General features: G+C 37.6%; 2 protein-coding genes across 2 annotated transcripts in view; one reads left to right on the plus strand and one right to left on the minus strand.

Moving 5' to 3' along the window:
* The window catches only part of LOC132910485 (glutamate receptor ionotropic, kainate 2), a 204,770-nt gene that overhangs the window by 30,728 nt on the left and 151,787 nt on the right, over positions 1–22,255 (plus strand). The gene's annotated exons all lie outside the window — the stretch shown is intronic.
* The window catches only part of LOC132910483 (uncharacterized), a 177,541-nt gene continuing 175,151 nt past the window's right edge, over positions 19,866–22,255 (minus strand). The window contains exon 2 of the mRNA XM_060966219.1: positions 19,866–20,805. Within this exon, the coding sequence (XP_060822202.1) occupies positions 20,239–20,805 (567 nt within the window). The 3' untranslated portion in view covers positions 19,866–20,238. The remainder of the gene's footprint in view (positions 20,806–22,255) is intronic.

Raw genomic sequence — 22,255 nt, forward strand, 5'->3', positions numbered from 1 at the left:
TTTATCTATTATGGAGAGTCGTGATCGTGCCACGAGACTGAATAGTTGTCGAGTTCTGTTCATTACGGTTCTAAAATTTCTGCAGCTTAAATTACACAACGAAGCAAAGGACTAACGTAACTTCACTACAACTTTAAGAACATCGTTACTGGCGGATGGAGCGTATGATGAAACTGACTTGATAGTTTCGTGTCTCCCTTTATGCGAAATTCTGGTTACAGTGTGATTGAAAACTTGTCGATTATATCCTGTTACGGTAGCGAAGTACCTATAAATTTAGAAACAGGAAACCATGTAAAATAACGTAGAAATTTCATTGTGTAATAAAATGTTCACGATTTTAACGATACGACAATTTTTACAAATTGATGATAAGTGAGAAATCTTACAGGCGATAATTTCCTTTTCCCTGTTTATTAAAAATTTTTATTGAAAAATCATCGACTACGTTTGCCAATTAGAGTTGTATAATATTTACCGTGTGAAGTATAGAACGAAGAAGAGAACTAACGTAACTTCACCGTAACTTTAATGGTATAATAACAATCACGATTCACTGGCGTATGAAGAGTATAATGAAAGACGCTCGATAAAGTTATGAACTATACCCCCAACAAGAATTAAATAAAATATAATGTTTAACAAAACTGTTAATTCAAAATTAATTTGATTTAAAGATGAAAGTGGCTCTAATTATGGATGCCACTGGCTTTTAATTTAATTAGATGAACATACACAGAAGATATTCTGTTGAGGATTCGTAAATTGAGAAAGAGAAGAAAGGAAGCTTATTAAAAAGTAAGAATGTAATCTTGTATAATTTAAAACTCTTGTAGAATACGGACAATCCTTTCCCCCCGCGTATTCAAATAACTAAAATTTAAATACAAAAATCGAAATTTCTAGTTCAAAGTTTTCAGTATTCAACTTCGCTTCACGTATTCTTCTAATAAAAGTTAAAACTTTTTACTTGCAACCTGCTTATTCTTTGTACTTTTATAATTTGGACAAAATTACAAATAACAATTTCCTTAATATGTATATCTTATGCAAGTCTTTATACTCGTATACATACATATAGGTATTTATGTAAGTATATAGGTATATTTTATGAACTACACGGTACAACACAAGCCACTCAATGACGACACAGTCAGTCCTTCTGAACTGTGTTGTTTAACCATTTTTAAATCGTGCCTCCCTTTTACAATAGTCAAATAATCAACCATATAATCTATAAAAGACAGTTTTAAGAAAATACGACAAGTTACTTTTATCTAATACGGTAACGTGGTCATATTAAAATAGATTTGAGCTTCTCTAAAATAGCACACGAGCCAAGAATATCACACTCAATTAATCGCTTGCTCTAGCAACATAAAATCGCACTTATAATAGATTATGAACCGTATTTGAAACGAATCTTCCTCGTTATTTGAAATTTCATATCACTTCATAAAATTGGAGATAATTGGACCCAAGTTAAGTATAATATTCCAAGACCTGATTGTTAACTTTATCGCGTGTAGCCATAAAATAAACCAGCGAGGCGAAGGTTTAACGACACAAAATCACGGATCCACAAACAACGAGATTTGCCACGAACATTATTAAATCTTACCATTCTCTAGCTTTATCGACACGCGTACGTAACTACAGCTCATATCTCCTACAGCAAACATCTCGTATGTATACGTATAACATAGTACGTATAATTAATTTGCATAGGGTACAATGTTGCAGCGTTTGATAAACGCGCAAGGGTTGGAGGGCGTCGCGTGTGTAGGCAGCTAAGTTTCGAGACAGGGTCAGGGTTAATGTGGCATGTCAGCGACTAGGGTGCGGATCTTGTGCACAAGGGAACTTGCGTGAAACGCAAGTAGCTCAACTATAAAAGCAACAGTTTGTGTGGTGGCAACGATTCGAAGAGGTCTCCCCTCATCGACGATAAACGTTAATTAACGTCAAATCGAATAGTCGAGGAGATACGTGTTGCGGTAGCCAGTAATTATGCGCCATTAACGATCGTCTGCTAATTACAAATATATTGCGAAATTAATATAATGAACGGTGTCTATTAAACCGCGTTTGATTTCGACTAGCCCAAAATTGATATGTTGTCCTCGCGTCCTCAGATTGAAATCGTTGATTGGACTTCGTTTTGCGTCGCATCGAATTTTTGTGACCTCTTTGCAATATATAATAGCTTTTGACGAGTAGAATTTGAAAATACTAGTTTTAAAATACGGAGATCATTATTTTAAAAATTTTTTCCAAATTTGTCTCAAACATTATCCGATAATAACGTTAATGAAGTATTAAAATGTTTTACATAACATACATAATGTATTCATAAAAAGAGTGTACAAGCGTTCGAATACTTTCCTGAACCACTGTAACATATACTTATATGAATAGCTTTGGAAATGATTTCTGCGCTTCAAAACTAGTATTTTTCTGGTTTTTACTCGTGAAAAACTATCATGTGTTATGAAAAAAAAAGTGATAAATTCGACATGTCCCAAGTTTAACCCGGCCGTTTGTTGCGCGACGAGGGCCAGCGTAGTTCGAATTAATTTCGTCTAAAGTTAGTCGGAATTGTTGGCGAAAGTTCCGCGTCGTAGACGCTTCGGACTGAAACTGGACGGTGAAGTTTCGCGAGGATCGAAGATGAAATGCGAAACCCTCGGAAGAAAAGGAAAGAAGGCGTGGCAGGCCAAGAACGATAATTAAAATGTTACTTTCTCCTGTAATGAAATGACGTAGCTGTGTTGCGCGGCCGTTTTACGAAACTTTGATAATTAATACGATTTACGTTAGGTGCCGGCGTTTTGACAAACGTAATCTTTTTATCCGCTCTCTATCTCCGCTCTCTATCTTCTTCCACTTTTTCGTTTTGCCAACTATACCTGGTGGATTCAATTTGTTCACCTATCTTTTAAGTCCTCTCGATCTCGAAGATAAAATTCCAACCCTTCGGATAATGAAAATTCACTTGCAATTAACGAAAGTATTCTTTTTAGCGTTTCGAAGTTATTAACAGCGAATCAACACAACTTTTATTCGTTTCGCTACGACTATTTCAATTATTTCGATACCTTAACATATAATTCTTCTGCGCATCGACTAAGATGTTGTATTTTTTCTGCACGTTATTCCGTATTTAAGTTCACCAGACTATATAAGGGTTGTTAAACCTTCCTTCACGAAGTTACATTTTCCATGGTACACTCGCTTGAAACGTGTAATTCGATCATTATTCGCTTCCATGGCTTCTGTTCTCTTTGTTCGTGTGTGTGTTTAATCCTTTGTATTGCTATGTAAATTGGAAGTATACATCTCTGTATTTATATTTCAAAAGTTTTTTTTTTCTTTTATTCTATTATCGTATCTCATCACCTATGCAATCAATCACGGAAGTCGACATACGCTTCAACAGATATGTGTATCTGATTTATTAACAGATAGATGCAGTTTATCACAGAATTATGTAGAATTACGTGTCAACACAGAATAAACTTGATTAGAACAAATTGAGGTAATTCGAGGATAAATTAATTAAACAAATTTTTAACGCTTTTAACTTACAGAAGTCTTGCAATTATACCAGAAATTCCCGGACCTTTAAGTTTATCGATGTCAAAATGATTGTAAACTATTATTGACTCGTAGCCTTAAAATCCTAATGTAATGTTAAATATACTTGTATAACAAATATATACTATACATATACACTTTTATAAAATTATATTTTGAATTTCTTTATTTCTTTCCTTATTGATAACAAATTGTTATTTTTGAGCGTTTGACGCTGAAAGACAAAGTCTTCGTTGTAATATCTCAAATTAAAAAAGCGTATGTAAATTCTCGTGACATGCTGCGTCTCTTCTATGTAAGCAAAATTCTGTTTCTGGAGAGTTAAATGAAAGAACAGGAAAGACGTCAGCGTGAAATTAAACAGTGTTTCTAAGTTTCGCAATTTTATGAGAATTTCATGATGACAATTTCAACGAAAGAGAGAGAAAGAGACAGACAGACAAACAGAGAGAAATCGTTTCTTGAAGGGAAATAAACCGAAATGTTCCAATGTTGTTCGCATCAACAATGGTTGTTTAACGAAACATTACACGGACGATGTAGTACTGAATTATATTTTATACCGTCGTACCGAATGTTTGCGACTGCAATACAAACAGATACAGTACACCATATGACAAGCAACGTATTTACAAAATATTAATGTTTAATTATGCCGCAATAAAATTTCCCTAGTTGACAGAGGTTAGTATTCTGTTAAACTCCGCGTTACACACGAAAACACAGGTGAAACTCGAGTGTGTCATCTCCTTTTATTTGCGCGATTGCTCTTTTTTTTGTTGGATCGTCTCCATAACGATTCAACGATTGTTAGAACGTTTCTTTGCGTGTCGCTTATACAAATACCCGAATCGCTCTTTATTTCGATTTGACATTTATTGTAAATTTTATCAAAAAAGATTGTTCATGAAAGTCAAGCAACTTAAACAAAATACTTAAATCCGCAAGCAATTTTTAAATCCTACAATTAGAGGGGCGAGAAACAGAAAATATAATAAAATGGTGGGATATGATTGAGAAGATAAACTAAAGAATATTTATACGTACGTTCTGTTTTATTGAAACTAATTACTTTGTCGAAACTTTTACTATTCAGAATTTTTATTCTTGTCCTCGATTGTTCTCAAAACTCTCAAATACTCTTGACTGATTCCGTATAAATTTTATCATTCTCAAGTATGTTGCAAATATTCCGCTGATAAGTAGAAAGAAAAATGTAATTTAACTTCTGCACGTAAAGTTATCTAATTATCCAGAATCCTTTTCTATCATTCAATTTCCTTGCTTCCAACTTGACTGATGGCCCCTGTCATGCAATTGTAACGAGTGACTGCAAAAACGCATCAATTCGCTCATTCAAATGCTCGGTAACAGCAGACTTTATGCTGCCATATCGCGGACCAGACAACGATATTACGAGCGCAATTTCAAAGCGCCGCAAGCATGTCCCGCAGCGATTCGTGTCTCAGAATCCAACAAGGGCTGAACAAGATGAAGAAAAACGAGCACGCTGCTCTTCCCTTCTTCCAGTCGCGTATGATAATCGTATTGGCCGACTTCTTACATCGATTCACATTCGATTCAGGCAAATTCTTTTGGGAGAAAGAGTTTTTTTTTCATACAAAACTAATATTTTGTCTTGTGAAAGTTTATTTTGTCGTGTAAAAGCCAATACAGTTTCGCGGATACTTTAACAACAGAAAAATGAAATACAGTGAATTAATAGAACGGGAATAACTGGAACAATTGTTAATGGAAAATACTTTAAAAGAAAGATTAAAAGACGGGAACAAATACTGGATTTATCTTCAAGAACTTTATCAATTTCTAAATATATTATATTATAAGCATTTAAAAGTGACTTTTTGTATGAAAACAATTTTATTCGACTGTTTTGGTTCGTTTTGATTATATTAGAACAGCGTGTGTCACGATCAATTCGGATAATTTTTATTGCATTACTATAAAGTACATACATATTTCGCTTTCGATAAAACATTATTATATATTTGTGCACGATTTAGCAATTCGCATTGTTAACCTTTCATAAATTTCTACGGTAGAAAATTATAGGATTATTATGTTCTTATATATATATAAGAAAATTATGGGATTATTATGTTCTTACATATATATATTTCAAATTATAATATATAATTCATCATTTTCCTCCTTCACCAATTTTTGCATGATTATAAATAAAAATTAACGCTCGGTTATTCATTTTCTTGATAATTGAAACTAATTATCGCGTCTAATATAAAATCAGCAGCTGCATTAATACGTATAAACAAAAGTGTAGATAATTTTTCTGCCATTTTAAGCAAGAATGGATCTTGAAGGATACTCAGATACAGACGGAAATACAGATTTCCGCATGGAATTTATACGTACCGTGTCTTCTACATACCGCGAAACACGGAGGCTCGCTATAATGTGACTTTACATCAAGACGGAGAGCAACATCGTCCGCTCGTGGTCCCTTTCTCGCCCGGATATATACGCATTCCTCTGCTGTTTCCGCTCGGGTTGCTCCGATAGAACGGGAACACGTGCGGCTGGCTCTTGATACTCGGATAATGTCGCGTAAGAACCATCCCTCCATCGGACAGAAACGTAATATAACTGAGACATTGACCCGGCGGAGCAAGAAGCCCCGTGGATTTAATATGAATACTTGAGCCAGGAACCCAGAACGAATAGGTATGGAAGTCCCGGGACCTATCATATTTTTCAACTTCGCCTCGAATGCTTCGAAGATATTTGTATTCGGGACGGGGCTTAGAATCGGTCCGGTTGGCGCGCCAACAATTTTCAGAGCGCCGCAAATGTAGCGGACTTTCATCGAAATCGCGGAAACGACAGCTAACCGCGCAGCTTATTAAAAATGTTCCGCGTGTCCCTTGTCTACCGTGTTTTTCCTTTTTTTACTTTTTATCATAAAAGTCACACCAAATAAATGTGTAGCTTTTGAGTGAGACATGTTTTTGCTGGAAATAGTTTACGGACAGTTTACATGTGTTTGCTTTGATAAAAATGTTCTCTGTGGCGTGGTGCTCTCTTATTAGAAATGCTCTGCTTGTCGTTCGACCTACTACTTTTCTCTTTTCATTTTTTATCGTGGATCTAGCACCTGATAAATTTGAGCTTTTTTTGGATGAAATGCGTTTTTGAGAGAAACACATTATTCTGTACGTTTTCTGTACTATGCTTGGAAATGGTCTTTTAGATATAATTCTTGTTGAGTCTAGTGTTTTCTTCTTGTTCTTCCCTTGAGAGAAAGATAATGCGCTCGAGTGACTGGAAAGTGTCTAAATTCAGATGTAATCGCTCACGTTAAGTTACATGACAAGCTTGTGAGTTTTTCACGGAATCTGAATATTTTTTACCGTTTTGAAGCATCGTATCTTGTAAGCGGAAATTTAGATTTATTCCTCTACGCGTTTGTACGATGGCGCTTTTAAACGATAACTTGAAAGAAACTTCGAAAGTTTCATATTCTACTGCGTCTACGCGGAGATATTTTCGTACACGAACCTTTCTCATTGTCTTGATATCTATAATCACGCCTTATAAATATCGTTCACCTCTTTCTCATTATCCTATATACGTAGAAATACAAAAAGCACAATACAAAACGAATCGATATGTGCCATTTTACAACAATTTTCGGTAACTTTCCTCCAAGTTGTTTTAGAAAATAACAAGAAGATTTACATATGTAGGTTAATATTTCGAATAAGAAACTAGAAGCAATTAATCTACGCAAAGAATTGAATTTTCAATTTATTTCTGTCTTTTGTCGTGGAAACATAATCGCAAATTGTCGCGTTAATGTTATCACGCTCGACTCAGAGCGTCGTTTTCAATAACCGTGTGAGCAGTACGCTTAACTGAGACTCGCACACAGGATGTAGATAGCGAGGACGTTGTCTTACAATGTGGCTGGAATGGTCCCGGAACACTATGCGGATAGTACGTAATAATCCATGGTGTCTGCCGTGGACCACGTTTGCCGGCGACCCACTTCACCTATACTGCACCTACCACTCCTGGTTTGTAGACTTCAGTTTAATTACAACGCGTGTTAACGACCATATATAGGCCGCGGTGCTCCAGGCTCCTCGAAAATTGTCGATTACTGGTGACCTCTTCATTCAATTGTCGAGTCGTTCTCTCAAAACCAGCCAGATACTGAAAGTTTCGCGATAATTATAACCGTGTGAAACATTTTACAGTTATTCTGATTGTTGTCTTAACGAATTCTAATTTTCAACTAACATTTAAGTTCTTTAAAATTTGATGTGATTTATCAGGGTGCGTTTTATTTTCAATATAGATTCTTTAGGTCCTCAGAATGTAAACATTCATTAAAATATGCTGGTGCTTGAATTAGGACCACGTGTAAAGATTTGTATTTCAGGAAGTTCAGCTCACTTTCGCGAGAAAGAGTGTGAAATATTGAAAACTTTAAGTTCAAGTCCAATTACCAAAGACTATAAATCTTCATAGATTTTCATGTAGACCCCATAACGGAAACGCCATAGATTCTAATATACTGTGTGTGTGAACACAGACAATAGGCTTGTTAAACGCTTGGGAAGAGTCCAACTAGCGTCTTCACGCTCCGTAGCGCAGCCTCTATTCCCTTAAACGTTATAACTTTTAGTTTTATACCTTAAATGAACTTGCCCTATCATTCTTTCTTACTAGCCTACAATTTTCACTTATTTACGACAAACAAATCAAAGTATAAGAACAAATATTTGAAATAAGAGAGAGAGGGAATATCTTTATTAAATTAAATTAGGTTCTCATACATCAAATATCGTTCTAACTAGTGTTTACATACCTATCTTTGATTAAATAATCGCGGTCTTTGATGTTCTGCGAGAGTTTGAAACAAGTTATAAACCTAGCGTTGATTATTTTATGAGGCAGAGAGGTTCTTCTCGAGAGGAAATCACCAACGGTTGATCAACTCAAAGCCAATTACCGGTTTTAGCCGTCTACCTTGATTCAAGGCTTGGTTTGGTGGATTTGAGATTCACCTGGAATTTCTGCACCCAGCTGGCTTAATGTCAGATTAATGCAAGCTGATGTTAAACTATAATTTATTGTATAACCCAGTTCGCCATTACATAGAATTGTAAACGTTACAATATGATTTAATGTCATCCAACTAGGATGACATGTATGATTTATGTTTCATTGTTTGTCTCGTCATCAGTGATGTCGATTTTCAGGTGAAATTTATATATTTCAAAACTAACAAACGCGTTATATAATTTTTGTTTCCATTCGGTGTTGGTTTTGAATATGTCGAGTTAGAAAAATTTCCAATATATGATAACTAACCTACTTTTAAAGGATCAGCCAAGTTGAAGTACCTGCCATCATGAGTGTATAATGAACGCAGTCGTAGATGTTCTATATTGTATTTACTACTACGTTTGTGTGAAGACTACGTCCTGTGTTCTAAATGAAACTATATGAAAGTTCGTACTCCTTCGTGGAATATAATGAGTTCATAAACTAAGAAATTAAATAGATACAAGAAAGTGTAGACACCTTTAGGAGTTTTAAGAGAGTACAAAATGAAAGAAATCTTGAATTTCAGATTGCGTGAAAAATTCTTAGCCAAATTCAGTAAATAACTGCCACCAAAAATCTAGCTCAATTCTTTATTACCAATCTTAATGAAATATTTAAAAAGAATAGTGTTTTGAAAAATACTTGTCCTAAATATTTTTTGTTTGTAAATATCCCCCCTTTTTTAGGGGATGAAAACAATTCTTGAGAATCGCAAATATATTTTTTAGAATATCTCGAAAACCATTAGAATAATAGAAAAAGTTAATCTATCTTAAAAAATAACACTGGTGGACTTTGTCCACAGAAAAAGTGTAAAAATTTGAAGATTAAATTGAATGATTAAAACTTTCAATTTATCCTATTGCAAAAAAAATTATTACACGATTTAAAAAAGTAAAAGGTTGTCCTGACATTTCGAACAAATCGAAGAATAAATTTAATCGTGGTTGGAGTGCAAATGTTCCTCGTGTACAGTCTCCATTGCAAATATCTCTGAAAATATGAAAATTGAAAAAAGAGAAAGGGTCACTTCACCGAGCTTGTTTACAGTCAGAGAGTCGACCTCCTGTAGGAAATTGATCCTGAATGAATTTTAATAACGTAGTTGCACTCGTCGAGTTCGAATACTTCACTCTGCCCTTCGCTTTCCACGTTGTGTCCCATGAATGAATCTCATACTCGATATTCATGCGTTGTCGGTGTTCGCCTCAAATAAATGACGTATACGCGACAAGAATCACCAATCGATTTACAGCTGCGGAATTCGTCGTTCGTGACCACGAAACATCGACTGTGGATCGATTGAAGAACTTACATCAGAAGGTTGGTGGCGGGTTTATCGTGGCGCAATTGATTTTCGTCGACTGGCAGTTAGCGCGCGCAATACATCGTTAGATCGTGATACGGCAAAGAACAAAAGCGTAGAACGCTATGTAGTCGTTGTTGAAATTTCGAAAGAGCGAGGGAAAAAGAAAAATGGGAAAAGGTTAGGGAAAGACAAGAAAATGGATCGTTTATTAGTCCCGTTTTTCGGGGCAAACGTTCGATTTTCTCTGTTCTTAGTAAAACGTTGCAAAGTGACCCTTTTTCCTATCCTGTTGCGCAGGATGTGATACAGGAGGCAGCACGGGAAGCTAATAAACGACGAATGGTAGCTGGAGGACTCGCATTAAATACGCGTGCGACTTTCAAAGGCGACGTAATTAAAATGGCGAAACTGCTCTTGATCAATTTAGCTGGCCCATTCTTTGACGCCGTCCCAACTGGAACGCAATTTGTTCGCGTTGAAAGAAGGCCTCCCACCATTAGAACCGCCTTCCAACTAGACTTCTGATTCTACTGAAACGCTTTAACACACATTAATCGGCAGTTTCGATCTTCGTCTGCCGTGATTGATTTCGTTTTGCCCTTTGGATGGTGTTTCTTGTGCGATTCTACGGCCGCAGGCAAATTGGAGTTTAGACGAGTTGTTACAGCCTCAAAATATCGTTAGATTCATCGATCTTGACTGAAGTTTACAATGTTTGATCGTATCCGTTGAAACAACGTTTGTTGGTGCTCAAGAAACTTGGCGTGCGGACACCCACAAGTGATTATGGCCGTTTATGATCAGACACGCGTAGACAGCGTTCCACTGGTAGAAAAATATTCATCCGCGTTCTATTTTTTATATCTCGTTCAATATCAGAACTTTTCCAATAAAATTGATACATCGGCTTAGTCTTTGTTCAAGTAACACATGTTAGTGAACAAATACCGGGAACTTTGAACAATTGGTTAAAATGTTTTTTGTGCTTGGTTGCACGTTATATCATCAATGTACAAAAAGCGAATAGTATTTGTTAAATTCAATCGACTTGGATACTTTGTACAGAGATTGTAATAAAATTGTAAAGGGTTCTTTGTCGTTGGCTTAGAAAGCTGGTTGAACGATTTCAGAAAGCATCATCCAGCGAACATGAAGAGAATCCGGTGTTTACGTGGGCCAAACATGCGTGCATCGAGCTGAAGCGGTTAGTGTGCTAAACGATCGTCTGCTTCAAAGAGAGACGACCCGAGTGGCTCGGTAGCCGCAAGTGGTGCTTGCTCTATTATGTTTTTGCCAATATATCGATCGTCGATGGTTCAAAGATTAAACCACTATATAGGAGAGCGGCGTGTTGCATATTATAAATCCACCTAGTCAGTGTAATACTTGGAATGGGAATACTTGAGCGTATTATCAATATTGAAAGAGAATCTACTGCGTAATAACACGCTAAATATTTCATCGTATAAATCACGCGGGAGATAACATTTTCGTATTATTAAAGCTGTATAAATCATCGGAGGAGGGATCGATGAATCTTTAACGATAGAGGCGAAATTCGGCCACGATCTTGGTTAATTTGATTTTATGTCATAACCAATGCGGAAATAAATAATTGAAGAACCATATACGATAAAATATTAATTAATCGGCCAATCGACGCTTTGTACATACGCATGGGCGTATCTCAATTATATGGCCATATAATTACACATGGAAACAGTCAGAACAATTTAGCCAGGTGGACCTTTATCAATGTATCGACCTAGCTTATTATTCTAATGAACGAAAACATAAATAAATAACGAACGAAGTCATAAATACAGTATCTACAAATAAGATATAATCGAAGGAGAGAGAGAGAGAGAGAGAGAGAAATGATCATTCATTTAATATAAAAAACTCTATTTATATTATCTGATGGAATCAAGTGGCAAAAAATTGTTTCATCCAATTTTCATATTATGGAATTTTGTAGAGCAACGACGCACGTTTTTCACAGTGATCGTGAAATCTGGTGAGAAAATACGTACATATATTCATCTCGGGATCTGCGCAAGGGCTGAACCCCGGTCATACCTTTCAGCGTATGTAAATATAACCGCGCGCCCCTCTATTTGCATACCACGGATTCTGCTGGAAAACCATTCCTCGATCGGCGGCCGATCAAAAATCGTCTGCTCGAGCATTTTGAATATGTAATTCCTGGTAAATCTTTTACGCCCGCGCGACACACAGCATATTCACGTGTCCTCTTTTGTCTCCATTCTTTCTCATTTTTCTTTTTTGAATCCGGACGCGCGATCGTCAAATATCCGACGACGCCGCTGGCGATTTTGCTCGTGTCCATAACTTTTCGTCGATGTCGTTTTAATGGCAATGCCGTAGGGCAAAATATCGTATTTATACGGAAAATCGGAAACTCTAGGGATTATCTGAGAATTGCATCGCCAAACATTGAAATTGATATTTGTTTCCAGTAAAATATATATACAGGCGAATATATACAGAGTATATGTAAATATTTCTGAGAATTTAATCGAAATTATTCTCCGCTGATGTATTTTATATTAGGAAGCAGTAGAAAGAATATACTTCGCACAAATTACGAAAATAGAAATAATTTTACTTTTGCGTTTATCGCTGTATAAAAAGCAAGGTTATAGTATTTTTCCTTATCAAACCCAATTTATCATTGAAAGCTTATATCGTAATATAACTCGTGGCTTCATAAATTTGATTTAATGAAAGTTAAAATCATTTCCAATGTTCGATATTGTTATTTTATCCAGAATTATATTATTCACTTTTGATAATATAATGCTTTGAAACCTTTATCTCAAGCTTAATATAATAAAATCAGATTAAATTTCACGGTTTCGGCAAATTTCAACTCAAAGTCAGTACCATCGTACGATAACGTTGAAATATTCCTCGATACTCCCTATATCCTAACAATTCTGTCAAAATCGATTCGAATGAAAAATCATCCGCGGTCTCCTGTCAAAATACGACTTATCTATCCCTGCCAGTGGTTCTTATTTCAAGAGCTATAAAAAACGAAAGGTTTCGCCGGATGATCACCGATGAGAGGTGTATCTGGTGTTCCCGCGAGTCATCATCGACCTCGGGAAATAATTCGTTTTTCACTGTTATCTGCTCGACCGGTGGCTAGGGAATTGAAATCCACCGAAGTAAATTGGTTTCGCTTGGATCCGTTTTAATTCCGGTTTATACGGGTTGCGATGTCGCTTGAGGTCTGGTATCAATAATCGAGACGCGAGCTAATGCGGGTAAAGCGCTTTCGCGGCTGACGGATTCGGATCGGAGAACGGTTACCACGGTTTTGTAAAACGGAAACTCCGAGCAAAACGCGATAAATCGCGCAACCTGGTTCGCCCGGGCTTCGTATCGCGCGTTCCGCGGCCGCACTCCAAATGAATAAATTTCCACGCGACAAAAGTGCTCTCCCGCGTACCCTCGATCGATCGGCAGATTTAACGGGTGCCACGGCGCCGTTCGCAATGAACAATCGAGCCCCGGTAACAACCAGGCCCTTTTCTTTTCCCGATAAATTTAACGGGGCCGTTTAATTCGAGGAGAATCGTTTCGTGCACCAAATTTGCCTCCGATCGCGTGGAAATCGTAAATGACAGAGGTTGTCAGTGATTTAATTCTTGCCAAGCGGAGGCTGGATCATTGTTGTCACGGATGTCGAATATTTTACTTTATTTGGAGCTTTCCGAAGCTATATATGACAATTGAATTTGCTTGAAACATAAATCGTTCTTATAGTTTGATAGAATAATAACGTAGATATATTTTAGATAGAAACAAATGTGAAATATTTGCATGAGTCGGAACCAAGCTAGTCTCCGCTGTGCAAAGGACGAAGTATAGTTTTGGCACACTTACTCGCACAGTTAAGAATTAGGTATTAATAAATGAAACTATTCTTCACGATTAATATACACCATTTTCTTCACTTTAATACATCTTTAATTTATGAATCTGTTAATACTCTTAATATACTTTTTTTCGATATCTTCAACCAAATGTGTAATATAACAAATTTAGGGTTAATCGAGAGGTATTTTCTTTGAAAAATTACTTTTATGCTCGCTTAAGCTGATGTTTATAAAAATTGCGTAATCCATTTTAGAAGATTAACGTGATTATTTTAGTTGTGCGAGAACTGATTTTCACGGTGGACTGAAACGGAATATGACCAGGATATTTTAGTTTAAGCGTGTAGACGTAATTGGAAGGGTAGAGACACGTTTTACGTCTACGTAAATATCCTCCGGTAAAGTGGAAATTACGAAGATAATCTTCGTTGTATCAAGCATTACGCTAAGCCGATTCCAGTGAGCTGATTAATGATCTTTTAACAGGTACCTCTAATTGCTACTTGCTGCGCACATATTTCGCCGCGACGTTTTAATCCGTAGATCATGAAACTGTCGTAACATAAATTACACTTAATTCGTGAAATAATGGACAATTTAATTATCAATGCAAAACGACGAAGAAGACGGACGGAATTTTAATAACAACCGTTATTTCTCGTAATCGTAGTCGTAGATACGTCGCCGTGTCTCGCTATATTTCTAATGAAATTTCGATACATTTTATATGGTACGTACAATATACGCATAAAAGTGTTCGAACACTTCCGCGAGTCTCTATGCAGGCGATAATGTACACATTCCTCCAAAGCTTTCATGAACTCACTAAAAATCTCTAGATTACGCTTAATTCCACCAATAACGGGGACTCGTAAAATGGCGACATGGTACAATTAAAAGCAGCATAATGCTGCAATTTGTTTTATCGTCACCGTTTTGATGTATGAATAGAAGCGACCGTTGCCGCTTGCCATTGCGTAGTCTGGCAATCATTCAGCCGCCATTTTCATGCGGCGCTCGTATCGGAAACCACCGGAATGATACTCACCGTAACATTGGCATAAAATTATCGGGACACATATAAACATCGTAATTCCTGCGCGACCACGAGGCAGCCGGTCGTAGACGCGTGATGACCGCGCTTATATTTTACTTGAACGAAAATTAACGAGCCGTGGAGTAAATAAGCACTTTGCTTACGATGCATAGCCGGTGTTGCACGAGTCTCGGGTCATAAAACCCATAAGCCGTAGCCCGCACGGCGGACGTAACCGTGAAAATTCCTCGAACACATATGCAGGACCTCTTACCCTGTTCTATGTTGTGTGGACGACAGGGTACCACGATACACGTGTATCACGATCCTTGTATTTTCACGAATCTACGATCACATCCTTTTTTTTTTTTCGTCCGTTGTTTCGAGTATCCACAAACGCATACACATACGTATGGAAACGAGTAATGCGGGAGGCTTGTTTGCTGGGAAAATCGGGATTTTTGAGAGCTTCGTAGAGCTTAATCCATTAACCCTCCAACAGCCGGGCGATTTTCATATGTAGCGATATTCTGTACAAAAACACGACCGATTTTCGATCTTTTATTCGTAATTTAGAGATCATTTCATATTTCATGTACCTAATTCATGTCTGTGATCCACTGTACTACTATGAAATGTATTTAATAGTGTAATAAATGGAGTAATACCTATCAAACTCTGTATTGATATAATGTATGCACTTAACGCGTCTCGATAAAGAGCAGTTTATCAAACCAAAATACTGTGTAGAAAACAAACCCTGTAACATATAGGAATGAATGTAGCTTTACTATTTGGTGGGCGTGCTTATTGAAAGGTCGATAGTGCTGACTGTTTCGATGTTGCTAATTTTCCTTCGCATACTCTGCATAACCGCTATTATTATTCAAACATTCGTAGAATGGTAGGGCGCAGACATGGAACAAATTCCAAGCGCACACACGGGCGGTTTTGACTTGTTGGTAAATATTTGAATCGACCAGACATCCTAAAATCGACCCACGGCGCGTATGCAACATCTGCTCGAAATTCTCTGTTGAATTGTAATTGAAAACCACACGTGGAAAACACGACGAGTTCGTTCAAAGTTCTAGAGATGTATTATTGGCTAACAGTATAAACTTTAAAACTATTCTATGTAGAAGCGCAATTGTTGGCACGCATAAACACGATCGCGTCTGTCTTCGGTTCGATCATTTGATATAGCGTTAACGATTCCATATTTCGAAGTTCTGGAATTAATGGTGAAAAATAGATCGTGTCTGGTTCAATATCCGTACTGGCAACTAAGGTGACCGTAAAGTCGTTCTATCGGCACATAATAATAAATCACGCTCGCGTTAGCGTTTGTATACCGTTTACAACCATGCAGGATGAAATAAGTTTCTAGAAAATAAGGTTCGGCCGTGGCAATTTCCTTGGCCAAGGAGAAAAGGAAAAAGCTCTCTACAGCTGAGACCCTCCATTTCGGTGGTCGAAGTCACTTGATTTATCGAATGGGCAGCAGCAGGGCGAACGATACGTTATTAACCGTTGACGAGCTACGAAATGTGGGCCACAGAGCGTTCGAGGTTCATCACGAGGCTAACAGTTATGAAAAATGCCAATACGATCGTTCCTCTCGGAAAACCCTACCTTCTAGTTTATTGACGAATTTCGTTTAACCGCCGGATATCGTATTTATCTTTGTACGTTCGATTGTCGATCCTCCATCATTCCCACGATTGCTGAATTTGATTTGTTCCATGAATACTTCGGGAAAGGGTGGCTGGCAGAGTTTTCGAGGGTGTAGACGACGAACGCGGATTACACCGCAATATAGCTCGCGTGAAAATTGAAATTCAGCGATGTAACCCGAGCGAGGGGAACACGTCTCGAGAGTGAAATTTCTCCTTAGTGGTGGAAACTTAATTTTGAATATTCACCGGAGTAATATGACTCGCGAGTAAACCCTTTATTCCAGACGTTTCCTCGAAATGCGCTCTTCAGATCACTGTCATTTTGATTTTGATGCATCTTACTTATTTTCGATCTCGACGTTACTGTACCTCCGAAACTTTCATTTATATAAAATGGAAGTTCAAAAAGTCTTTTATCCTACCCTTCTCCAGGAAACCAAAATGTTCTCAGTTTCTGTTTTAATCTTATTTCTGGTATTTTCATACGTGTCCGGATTTTTTAATTTGTTCGTCCTACAACTAGATTCTGTTTTAAACACCTGTTATTGTTAGCGAGATTTATAAAGATTACTCGCATTTCTGGTAACTGTCAACCTACGTGTACAGTTTTGATTTGTTCAAGATTTCGAATATATCTGATTAAATCGAAGCGTTTGCGATAATATGACGCGTATTCGAGCGATGGTTCGTGGAACGTGAACAAACGCGTGTAAGCTTCATGCCCTTTTTAAATCGTCGATATACGGGGATTTCCATTGCGACATTTCATGTGTCGCTCATACGTCAACGTCGCTATCTCGTTAACTGTCGAAAGGACGAATTCGATACGATGCGACGTTATAAATATAGATTTACGGAATCACCTTTCCTAACGCTGTGGACATGATTTAAAGCATTCTATATTCAAAATTACAAATTGGTGAATGTTTGATTTTTGAGAATCAAAGTATACAATTTTCTTCAAAATATTTAGTGTTCATTAGATCAGACACGATACTCTAAATACTTATTTTATTCTTGGCACAAAAATCTCCTTACTATAAAAGATTCCTTGACTCATAATGGAATATGAGTGGGTACGTTGTTGCGATGTATTATTTTCAAGCAAGCAATTACTTATCTGGGTTCTTCTGCACAGATTTACGAGTCACAAATTACCAGTAGTAATAAATTTTCTTGCGTAACAGCAACACGTTGGATAATAAATCAAACCAGATTTTACAATCTACAAATCATATAACTACCTTATTTAACATAAAACTGTAAAATTATGAGAAAGAAGTCTGTAACCTACAACTTGTAACTTCTCAGTTCGCTGATATTACTGGTAAATTATTGTGCAGAAAGATCTTAATGACTCCATAGCAACTCCATAGCAACAAATACTTTAATAAAATCCACCGATTCACAATGATTCGTTCATTTTCCGTTGGAGCTACAAATTTGAGTTCCAGAGTTAGCTCAGATCGCGTATACAAACGTAGTAAACCAAGATTCGATATTCGAAATATAAAAATTCTTTTGCATACTTTCACACGAAATAAACCGCAGCATATTCAATACCGTGCTACTTTACACAAAAACCTTTCACTTCATTCTCTCGAGTAAGAGCTATTTCAAAAAAATCAAAAACCCATCGCGCCACGGCAGCATCGTGTTCTCAGCGTTGCCAGTACACCGTAAAACAACAATTTCAAACGTTATTCCTTCCAAGCCGCGCACCTTGCTCGATTTAAGTTCACGACTTGCAACCCTCAAGAACCGACCCTCCAAATATCGCACCTTTTCACTCGTAGAACAACGCGAGGAGAGCAGAACTTCTCACTCCAAGTCGAAACTGTTTACGACAGCAACGGTGCGCGCGTTTAGGCATCTATTTGCAAAGAGAGCGCGGCGCGGCGCAACGGGATGACGATAAACCGTATCCGAGACAGCCAGCAGCCGAGTGGAAATAAAGAGGCGGTCGGAGACGAACTTTATCCTAAGAATAGCAAGTGCTCGTTACTCCTGTTTCCTACGAGCTGTACCTTCGCACTATCATTCTCCTTTTCTCTGTTCAACCCTATGGATCGTATTTTAGGCTTTAGCATCGTGTAGTATGTTAGTCGTCGAGGACCTTGATCGTCGTCAGTTTCTTCGATATTCAACACGCAGACACAAGGATAAGATTCCAGATAATTGCACGGAATTTTGTAACCCTACCCTTACCCTAATTTTGTAAATTCAGGGTAAGGTAGGATTATTTCAGTGAAACTATAAACAATTTGATATGCAATTCTTGGAATCTGATTGTAAATCGTTGTATGATTTATATTTGAAGACTGCAGAGGTAGAGCATGATAATTGTTAGTTTAATTTTTTTCAAAATTGTCCTTTTATTTGTTTTCCATGCTCCTTGCTTCACCTTCTTTCGTAAGAAACAGATTGTTACGTCGCGTGAGATGGTCCGCGCGACATCACTTATGGTCAGGCCGCCTAGGCCTACCCGTCGTCACAGTGACCCGCATTAGGCCCAAGGAACCCCCATAAACCACATCTGTTAACCATTAAACTGTGGTCATATAAACATCATCGGTTTATGGAGGGTCCCAAAATCCGTAAGTTTATTGCGCACTCTCGCTAATTACGAGGAAAACAGATGTGACCTGCGAAAATGCTGCGTTTTCCCCAAGAACAAGGACACCCATGAGCCAAATGTGCAGGAGACTTTCTCCTCATATTGTGTGTATTAATATTGGCCAAAACCAATGGGCATCGCGGATCGTTACCCTCACTATTCTACCGAAAAGTGTGAACGACGAATCCGCGTCCTTAGTTCAGCAAGGGTACACCCACACCGAGCTTTCCTCCTAAATAAGACGAGATGGTTCACTCACTGTTCTTCTACTACGCAGACAGTCATGTACACTGCTCTTATACTTCGCGGGTAGTCACGTTTACTAAGTGAGTCAGGTTCACGGGCTATAACGCGCTAACACTTAAACCCTCGGGTAAGATCTAAAAATAATTTCTGTAAGTCCCACGTTTCGTAAATGGTGATAAATAAATATATACTAGATAACTGTAGACTACAGTTATTCCAACACAACCACCCCTATTATTGTAACTGAAATCAGGGGATCGCCCTGCTCGCGGTGTCGATTCGTACATCGTAACGGGAATTTACGACTCCCGTTGACGCATCTCAAAGCGAACGCGTCTCCCCGCGACTGGACGAAAATACACAGATTAATAATATCAGTTTACTTGATTGTATTAAGTTTAACTTGATTAATGTCAGTTTACATAATTAACATCCTTAATACTTTTTGGATATTCATGACACTGACGAAAACATATATCTAATCCCAAAAACAAATGAAAAGATCTTAAAAAATTTTAACGTGAAATTGGCCAGTAACATATTGAATTTTATAGTTGCTCTTCCATAAAAGACAAGAAATATGACTCATTATATTTTTCATTTATACCCAAAGTTCCACTTTCTCTTCGTGTCAGACGCTGGTAGTATCTGATGAAGTATAACAAGTTCAACTATCCTGTACAAAATTCAAAGTTGTATTTTACAATATATTGTATCGTACTTAACTCATATAACTCAACAGATTGTTGCCCTCATATTATTGCGTCAGTCGAAAGCACTTGGTTCTCGAAACAGGTTGTAGAACTTGTGTATGAGTTTAACAGCGATGTTATCATCGTCTGTTGTATAGGAAATCGCGTCGGTGGAATTTGTCCGTCTGCTTCGATCGCTAACGGTAGTTTTATTATAATTGACGAGCATGGATGACGATGTTGCAAGCTCATAGATGGTTCAGGATGGGAAACGGATGCGTTTCGATGCGTAACTAGCGCGAGAAGCCATCGAACGAGACGGTTCATCGCTCGTCGCGCCAATAAAATCCTATCATTCCGGAACATTGTGTTCAGAATTACGAGACACGAGGTTCGATTCACCGAATTCGATGACCCCGTCTTTATTTCACCAACTCCTTCGAAGCGTGTCGCCCAACTGCCCCAGGTTGTTTGCCAATGGGGTGATTCGGGTTTCCAGAGAAGTTTAGGATGGACCGAGCGTGGTTTGCGACACATTGCGATGAAATCGTAGCACCACTGTTTTCGATTCTGGCGCTGAGGTTTGTTTAAGTAGATTGGTTTGCTTCCTTTTTCTTTGGCGAGTTTCTGAAACAGAGCCCAGTTAAAATTATTTGAAGTTGCAACGATAAAATAGGTTAGGTTTTTTAATTAACGTTTCTACTTCCGAGTTTCTATATATGCGAACAGAATGAAAGGTAGAGGTACGATATATTTCAATAGCTTCGGTTAAAGGAACGAGATCTAATTTAATAAAAGGAGAACACTTTGGAGAGAACGGTTTCAATTCCGAAACTGTAATATATTACACCAAAAAACACGGCAACCTATTTGAACAAATTAGAGTAAAGCTTGTGTTTCCTGAAATTCACGTAGCTTTCTAGGAAGATATTTGGCAGATGCGAGTTACCTCTTCAAATTACGACTTGCAATTCTACATGCTCTAGTTGCATCGATGTAAACTCACCCCCAAATCTTTCTCAACAATGTAACCCAATATTGCTTTCTACCTTTACATCGACGTTACTTCAAAATTATCTAAAAATGCCATATGTAAGAAATTTACAAAAAAGAGCACAAGAAATTGAACCAATTCTAAGTATGGTCAATATATGCGCTGCTACTGATGTCGCGGCATTTTTATTATCTGAAACTGAATTGCTAGACTTTGAGCGATAATTATTTACATAACTGTTAAATTTTTATGTGTCTTAATACAAATATTTAAGAGACAAACAAAACAGACAGCAATGAGGATAAAATAAACACTGTTAATTAAACTAAAGGCGTCTCATATAATTGTATTTAAAAGATATAAAACAATGCGAAAAACACGAAATATTTCGCCATGTCTTGAAAAGTAGAAAAACATGCTAGACAGGATAATCTTAACTAAGGAGGATAACGAATGTTCGAGTCTCAGAAATTTTCATTTAAAGGAAAGTCTGGTAGCCATTTAACGATAGGCACTCGTACCGATACGAGTGCAATTGAACCGTCCAACCATCGCATTAAATTTACAGTACAAAGGACTGAGATCTCGAGACTTTTCACGTTAACACGTCCAGTTAATTCTCAAAAGTTTCCCTCGTGGCCTGCTCGAGCAACGAAAGTTCCAGGCGAGTGAAAAGAAACGCGGTGAAGGGGCGCAAAGTTTCGCGAGGCTGGAAGCTCGATACGAGTCGATCGAGCAGAAGTGACTGCGAGTGGGCCGATCCTCTGGCTGAATTATGTACTCTCATATGTGGGTCGAGCTGATATACGGCTCGCCCTTCTGAAACGTCATTCTCTTTTCATTGCTGGCCGTGCACGCTTCTCCTGCAAGTGGCACGGCTCTTACTGATCAACCGATCCTAAAGCGGATCCTCCAACGATACTCTTAAATCACTATGTACAAACCATATCATGTGGTGAAGGATACTCGTGTACTTCTTGCGAACAATTTTATTTAACCCACTAAAGACCAAGAACTGGTGGGTACTTTAAGTGACTCAAGTTAAGTAACTGTAAATAAAGTCACTTGCATACCATTTTATCA

This window comes from Bombus pascuorum, chromosome 9 (genome assembly GCF_905332965.1).
Source record: "Bombus pascuorum chromosome 9, iyBomPasc1.1, whole genome shotgun sequence".
In the NCBI taxonomy this organism is placed as follows: Eukaryota; Metazoa; Arthropoda; class Insecta; order Hymenoptera; family Apidae; genus Bombus; species Bombus pascuorum.